We start from the raw sequence: 7,891 nt of genomic DNA, 5'->3' as shown, positions 1-7,891 counted from the left end.
GGTGTATAAATCACACGGCTATTGAAAAAAAGCCAGCAGAGCACTCGCTGCGGCGCGACCGTGCCAGTGGTGAAATGGGGCAGGAGAACGTTTTCCCATTTGAAGTGGAAATGCAGTGGAGCAAGAAAGCAGAGAAGCTGGTTTCTTGGCAGTGATCTTAAACTGAAGAAGGAAGAAAAAAACGATCTTTTCCTAAAACACACACGGGGACCTGGGCTTTAAGGTCAACGTAGTCTTTGCACCACTGGTTTCCAGTGAGAGGCAGGTATCCCTGGCTCGAGCGGCCGCTGGGAATGAGGATTAAGGATGAGGCCTGAGGAACGGAGGTCAAAAGCGTGGAAACACCGCCCAGCATAGTCACGGGGAAAGGGCAAACCCTGCTCTGGGCAAGCAGCTCGCTGGAGACCGGCACGCCTAGCGCAGGGGTAGGCAGAGCGGGGAAGCTCCCTGGTTTTAGGCCGTCCCCAGCGTCGGGGGGAGGGCCTTCAGTAAACCTGCCTGGGCGCGGAACAATTCTGGTGTTTAACAAAAATTTTTAAAAATTCTGTTTTTAATAAAACGTTTTTCAGAACCTCAAAGAGGGCGGTACCCAAAGGAATCTGAAAAATACCCCGCAAGGCTAGGGGAGCGGGGCGTGCCCCGAATCAGGAGGTTGCAGGCGGTCGCACAAGCGCTGCGCGGCCAGATAACCTTTCACGGTGCAGGAGGCCAGAGCAATCCCCCACCCGCAGCGGAGCCGCGGCCTCCAACGCACCCCGCGCACACCCCCTAGCTACGCGGCCGCAGCTAGGGTCCCAAGCGGGGGCGGGGCCGTCACAGGCAGGAGGCGGGGCCTGCCGGGGCTCGCGGCTGGGGCGGGAGGGAGGTGCGGGATCTTTTGTTCCCTGATTGGGTCTGGGCCGAACAGGGGGCGGTGCCTTGGGGCGGCTCTACGGGGCGGCATTGGGCGTCGGAGAAGGAGGGCGTGGTGTTGTGAAGTCAGTTCCGGTTGGTGTAAAACCCCCGGGGCGGCGGCGAACGGGCTTCAGATGCTTCTGGGTCGCGGTGGGGAAAGCTCCCAACTTGTTGTGTGTGAGCTGCATTAGTCGAGCGCTTAGAGCGACCCGGCGAGGGATGGCGGCCACCGGGACCGCGGTCGCCACGGCCACCGGCAAGCTCCTGGTCCTGCTGCTGCTCGGGCTCACGGCGCCTGCCGCGGCACTGGCTGGCTACATCGAGGTGGGGACCGGGCGAGCCCCCGAGCGCAGTCTCCTTCGGCCGCTGTGGGAGCGCGGCCTGCCAGCGGACCGGCGGGCCGCGGGGTCCTGGCCGGGCTGGGGGCGCGGCGTGGAGAGCGGGGAGTGGGGGTGGTCCGGCGCTGCGGCGGGTCTGGCGGCGCCTCCCCCGCCCGCTCCTGCTTGGCGCAGTGCTTAGCGCTGGAGGTCGAGCTGCCTCCGTCGCCGCAGAGGCCAAATGAAAGGCATCGGGGCTGCGGGGGGCGGCGGGCCGCCTCGGCCGCCCCAACCCCCATACCGCCCGCGGCGCCGCCACATCCTCTGGGGACCCTGCGCGGCTCAGACGCTCAACCCGTTCTCCCCCGGGATTCCGCGAGCCTCTGCGCCCAGAGGCCGCGGCCGGCGGTCCTCCGCTCCGGACCTCGGTGCGGCGCGGCTCCCTCCGGGGGCGGCTCCGCACCGACCCCAGCTCCCGGGCTGCGGCGGGCAGCGCGCTCCCCGCGTCCGATGGTGGGGCATCCCCCCTGGAAGCAGGAGATGCAGCCTTTGTTGGCAGCGTGGGCTTTGCCTGTGGGGATGCAGGCTTCCTGGGCTGGCCCTTGGAAAGTGTCGAGGTGCTGGGGCGAGCGCCGCTTTGGCTGCACCGGGAGAATGCTCCTGCACCAAGCAGCGGGTGTGCCTTCGGCTTCCTGTGTGCCTTCCTCTCAAAAGATCCACCGCTCTGGCATCAGGCCTTTGGGAGGAATCGTTAAATACAGCTGTTTGTCTAAGTCTAGTAAACAACGGGAAACCCCTCTTTGGTGTTTGCGCTGCTCCCCTTTTCAGTGGGTTCCAGCGAGGAGGAAAGGTACCGATGAAGACGGTGCAGAAACTTGTTTAATCCTACTTTTTTTGGCGTCAGAATTTAAGTAGCTGTTCTGCATCTGACGACCCCCTCAACATCTTTGTGCGGCGAGGTGGTTAAGTAGCCTGGGTTCTCGGGTGATTCGCTGGAGTTCAGGCCGCGGGAACGGGCAGGGTTGCTGGGGTCGGTGAGGGTTCGAACAGCGTGGTCTGGCCCTTGCCGTTCGTGAAAACCTTTCTGTTCCTGAGGGAGACAGGGGACTTTATTTTTACTTGCCTTCTGGATATAGTGCTTGAACTGTCGGATTGGAATGTGCTTCGGGTGTAGTTTATGTCTTTTCCCTCTTCACTGTTTTTAAAATTACAATAGATTTCTGCGTATTTAGCTAATTTCAGAGAGAAGTGAGACTGGATTGGATTACATAGGCATTGACTGCGAAGTTTCTAGCAAAACCCTCAAGTTAGAATGTGGTCTTCTACAGAATGTTTAAACATTTCCAGGGTCAAGTAAATCTAATCAAGAACACCCCTCCCATGGAACGGCTTAAAATATTTGTGTTCATCCTGCTTAACGCTTTATGATTCTTTGGAGGAAGGTGGGGGAAGGAAGTTATGTTTTAAGTAGGAATAGTTAATGTTTCTACATCCGTGCTTTCAGATGAGGATTATTTTAGTTTACACACAGTGGTAAGATTTGTATCTGTGATCCCGATGTTGGGAGAGGTAGATCAGTGGATGGCAGAGGAAGAGGAAAAAAAGAATTTTGCGTGGAACATAGAACTTTTAGGTCAGGGTGTCACCCTCTTTTACCTCACTTGCCAGGGGAATGGGTAATTTTAGGCACTCGTAGATTCATCATAAAGGAGTCATTGGTTTTAAAGAACATCTTTTAAGTTTAAGCAGAATATTAACACCTGTATGGATGCCTGCAGAGAAAGAAAAACTAGCAGTGTCAGAATTAGTTGTCGTGGATTAAATTCAGTTGTTACCCACAACATTGTTCAATTGAAAAGTCTGGCTAGATACAAGGTATTAATTAGACATTTCCCTAAAATGGTTTTTAAATGCTGTTTTATGCTAATTTCCGTCTTTGAAACTATGTTTTTGCCCACAATAAATTATCTTTCAGATCGTTTTTCCTTTTGTCAAGCAGGCAAAATATTATTCATATATATATATATATATTCATATATATATATATATATAATTTCATTTCATTTCATTTCATTTATTTGCTTTCAGGCAAAGGACTGCTAAACCTTGATTTAGATGAGAATGGCCTAAATCAGGATGTCTTTGGGAAGGTCTTTATTGAGATTAGCCAAAGGGATTCTAGCCAAATCCCTGATCAAGTTGCTTGGCGCAGAATTATTGATTGGCAAATCGTTAGGGTTGCTTGCTGTTGACGGAATTAATCTCTTACACCTGTTTAAAAAGAAAACCCCACCTCGGTACTCAGGTCATTGGTTTTAAATCCAGGATATGTTCTGTTGTGTGCATGCTCCCTCCCATTTGGGATTCTCAGACCGTATTTATGCTGAAACTCTGCACTCTTTAACAATGGACATGGACGCTTCTGAGAGCCAGAACTCTGGTTCATTCTGCTAACATTTAAAAGAGGGGCATTTATTTGATAGGCAGTTTTCAGGAAGCTCAAATACAAGGTATGACAATTGATTTAGAAGATAAAGAAGGCTTTGTGTTGGTATTTCCAAGTGGTGGTTTAGGGAATGTCTGATTGTGACTTGGGGAGATGTTAAGGCTTCCGGCAGGATTATCGGTCATTTTATGAAAACTGCTAAAAATCTTTTGGTGAATATGATAAACTAAGGCTTAGCAATCAGGTCCTCCTTTCATAGAGGGTATTGGTTTCATCATCTAAATCTGGGCTCTTTTACAGTGTAGCCACATGTGGCTCCTGAGCATGCAGTGTGGCTAGTATGATTAAGAAATGAGTTTTCCACTTTATTTAATTTTAATTAACTTAAGTGGGCATTTAAAGCTGAAAGTTCAGTGATTGGAAAACTTTTAACTGTATTTCAAACAACTTGGTTATGTGGGTCTACTTTTTCACCTGTATACTTAATGAAATCTAAACGCATCAGGAATTTCCTATGAAAATTTAGCATCTGAATTGAGATGTACTCTAAAATGCACACCAGATTTTGAAGACTTAATGTGAAAAAAATTGTAAAATATCTCACTAATAATTTTTATATTGATTACATTGAAATGATACTTTAATCATTGGCTAAGTAAAATATGTTAAAATTAGTTTCACCTGTTTCTTTTAATTTTAATGTGACCACCTGAAAATACAACCCATAGAGCTTATATTTCTTCTGGAGGGTGCTAATTTAATGTCTTGCTTGCAGTCGGTCCAGCATGATCTTGTTTTTTAGGACAATTTTAAATGTTACTTTTTGGTTACTTTTTTCAATTAAAAATGTTATTTGGAGATAATTTAAGCTTACAAAAATAGCGAAAATTGTAGAAATGGCTCTCATATCCAGATTCACCAGTTGTTAATGCTTTCCCTATTCAGCATTTGCTTTATCTTTCATTCTATTATTATGCATTTTTTGCTGAATAGTTTGTGAGTTGCATAGTCGTGCCCCTTAACCCCTTCATTGTATATTTCCTAAGAACCAAGGACATTGTTGTAACATGTAACTCTTAAAACATACCTTAGTACAGTTATCAATTTAACGAAATTTAACATTGATAAAATACTTTGATCAAGTCTCCTGTTTTCCATTTTGTCAGTTGATCCAATAATGTTTTTTATAGCATTCGAAAGCATAGTTATTTTTAAAGCTAAAGAGCTTTAAAAGTCTTGGCAGTAAATGTGAAGGGCTATTAATGTTTTCCAAATATAAAAAGCAGATTTTTAACTTCTCTGATGTTGCTTTGACTTTGGAAGACCAAAACTTAAACACTGTTCAAGATTCTTGAATTATGTTGTTCACCCTTAATGAAATCTTGGGCTTATGCACTTTTTTTTTTTTTTTAGAGATTTTATTTTTAAGTAATCTGTACACCGAACGTGTGGGGCTCATATGTATAACCCTGAGATCAAGAGTAGTATGCTCTACTGACTGAGCCAGCCAGGCACCCTATTCTGCATTTTCTTTTTAAAATAACAGAAGAAAGGTTATATAGGTTGTGCACATTCATTGTAAAAACTAAAAAACTACAGATAAATAAAAAGCTGAAAAATAATCTCATTATCCAGGAAAACGTCACTGTAAACATTTTGGGGATATGTATTTTTGCAGATAATCAAGTACATATATCTTATAAAACTGGTTTATAGTGCATATTGGAGCTGGTACCTAACACTTACTATTTTGAATTGTCCTAAAACAAACTACTGAAAGAAAATCAAGTGTTCTGTGTGACAAAAGGTAGGGATAAATCTTTGTCCAGTAATCGTAGCTTCTGTGGAGGGGGCCATTAGGGGGAGAATTTGAAATCGTCTATAATTCAGTTTTCATGAGTTGTGTTTTAGTGAGATAAAATAGATTACCTTGATGCTTAATTAAATTTAGTGTCGTGTACCTTGATCTATGGCTTAAGATGGAAAGTGAACCATGTAGGCCCATTCAAATAGAAATGGATTCCCATCCTTTGTATCAACTACAATTCATTACTTTTGCTAAGAGAATTTTTCTTACATAATCATCTTGAAGGTTTTTTTAATGAAATTTCTTGAAACATAACTAAAATATGCTTTTAAAATAAGACTTTTCGTTTATTATGTCTCCTGCTAGTGTTTATTGAATCACTGTTGTGAGGTTCTGTGTTAGATGCTAAATGCTACATAGTAAAAACAAATACACATAGCGCTTTTTTACTCTACAAGGTGCACATGCATGTGATTTGTAGGCCCCATCCTCAGAGGTTCTCATTGAGTGCATCTGGGATTCTCAGTTTTAAATGCTCCCCAGGTGATTCTTGAGTGCAAGCAGAGAAAAACAAAACTCCAGGAAATAAAAAAACCCTAACAGAACTCATTTGGGTACCTTATCTGCTGTCTCCAAACAGTCTGCTGAAGTGTAGGTATTGTTATCTGCACCTAAAAAGGGAGTCGGTAGAGGCCGAAGGTTTGAGGCCATGCAGCAGGGCCATGGTATCAATCTATCCATCGTCTTCTAAATCTGTTGCACTTTTCTTTTCTCCGTGTCATGGTGTTTCATAATATTTCTCGTGTTGTTGTAGATTTCTTCTTCTCTTTTCCCCACTACCTAAATATTTGCTTTAAGAGAAACTAATTTAGGGGCGCCTGGGTGGCTCAGTCAGTTAAGCGTTCCTACTTCGGCTCAGGTCATGATCTCACTGCTTGTGAGTTTGAGCCCCTCATCGGGCTCTGGCTGACAGCTCAGAGCCTAGAACCTGCTTCAGATTCTGTCTCCTGGCACTCTCTGCCCCTCCCCCACTCGCTTTCTGTCTGTCTCAAAAATAAACATTAAAAAAAACCCTGATTTCCCAGAAGTTCCAATATATCATGAATCAATATATACCGAAGTATAATAGTGGTTATCTTTGAAGGATGTAATTACAGGGGACTTTGCCTTTTCACATTTTCCATGGATTTTTAAACACTTCTAATGCCTTTTAACATAATGTGCCAGTTCCCTCCCTCTCTCTTTAAATAGTAAGCTTGTTTCGTCTTTGTGTTCTGTAAAATTTAAGGAAAGGAAATTTAAAAGACCGCCTGTGGAGGGGGGGATCTTCTCAAAATCAGGGTATGGGATTATTTGGAAGAGAAAAGACTATCCTCACCAGATTTACCGTCACTAGCCTACTGGATAGACAAACCATAAGAAGAGGGTGACACTATAACCACAATGACTGGAATAAGACTGGTCCAGAGAAAAGTTAATCAGCATTTGAAGTGGGGCACCTGTGAGATTGGTTACTTGAGCGGCTCAGCCCAACCTGTCCACTGGCCCTTTCTCAGCCGAATGCCTCTTGTGGTTGCAGATTGGGTGTTGTAGTTCCAGAGGACATGCTCTGGTATAAGGTCCAGGGGAGGAAGAGGCTGTTTCTTCTTGTGTATCTCCCCTTAGGGTGAAGAAGTCTTTCTCAAAGCCCACCAGCACAGTATCCGCAAGTCTTACCGGACAGAATTACATCAGATGCTTCTGGCCAAACCAGTTCTCAAACTGGCGGGAATGGTGCTGCCAGCTGGGTTCTGTTGGAAGAGAGGGCTGTGGATGTTGGGTAGATAACCTGATGCCTGCTACAAGGGCATGCTCCATTTGGGAGCTTATATAATAGCTGGGCTGGTTGGAGGGAAAAAGAACGAATTTATTCTTATCTAAATGATCTGTGAATTAAACATTTGCTGGCAAATTGGAGAAATTGGAGGAACCTCACACAGTGCGTTGATTAGGATCTTGGCACTTCATTTTGAGGGATGTTGCCATCTAGGACGGAACGGCTAGAGTGGTGAAGACCTGGAACGGGGATGAACTGTAAGGGAGCTATTGAGCCTGGAGAAGAAGAAAATGTGGGTTAGTGGTGGTGGTGAAGAACGTTAAGTATTTTAGAATATTTTGTAGTTTGTCTCTGGAAGGCTAAACAGATGAGTTGCAAATACTGAAGCAGAGTTTTTATGTGGAGAAACGGGCTGAGAAGAGTGTAGGATATTCTTTTGTTTTACTCCCTTTAATTAGAACTATTTCCAACATAGTACAGCAAAAATACAAGATACTCCTAGATACACCACCCAGTTTTGTCAAATGTTAACACTTCCCATATTTGCTTTAGCCTTTTTTCCCCCCAGTACTAAAACATTATCGATACAGAAAGAAAACATTGCAATAGAA

The 7,891-nt window shown here is 45.0% G+C and overlaps 1 protein-coding gene across 4 annotated transcripts in view; it reads left to right on the top strand.

Annotated features, from left to right (window-relative positions):
- Positions 1–1,015: 1,015 nt before the first annotated feature.
- Positions 1,016–7,891, top strand: part of APLP2 (amyloid beta precursor like protein 2) — an 85,889-nt gene continuing 79,013 nt past the window's right edge. For all 4 annotated transcript variants that reach the window (XM_027036923.2, XM_027036922.2, XM_027036920.2 and 1 more), the window contains exon 1: positions 1,016–1,218. In XM_027036923.2, coding sequence (XP_026892724.1) covers positions 1,114–1,218 — 105 coding nt within the window. In that variant the 5' untranslated portion in view covers positions 1,016–1,113. The remainder of the gene's footprint in view (positions 1,219–7,891) is intronic.

Source organism: Acinonyx jubatus, chromosome D1 (assembly GCF_027475565.1).
Source record: "Acinonyx jubatus isolate Ajub_Pintada_27869175 chromosome D1, VMU_Ajub_asm_v1.0, whole genome shotgun sequence".
NCBI lineage: Eukaryota > Metazoa > Chordata > Mammalia > Carnivora > Felidae > Acinonyx > Acinonyx jubatus.
The sequence above is the reverse complement of the archived record's forward strand: the minus strand, read 5'-3'. Positions and strand labels throughout refer to the sequence as shown.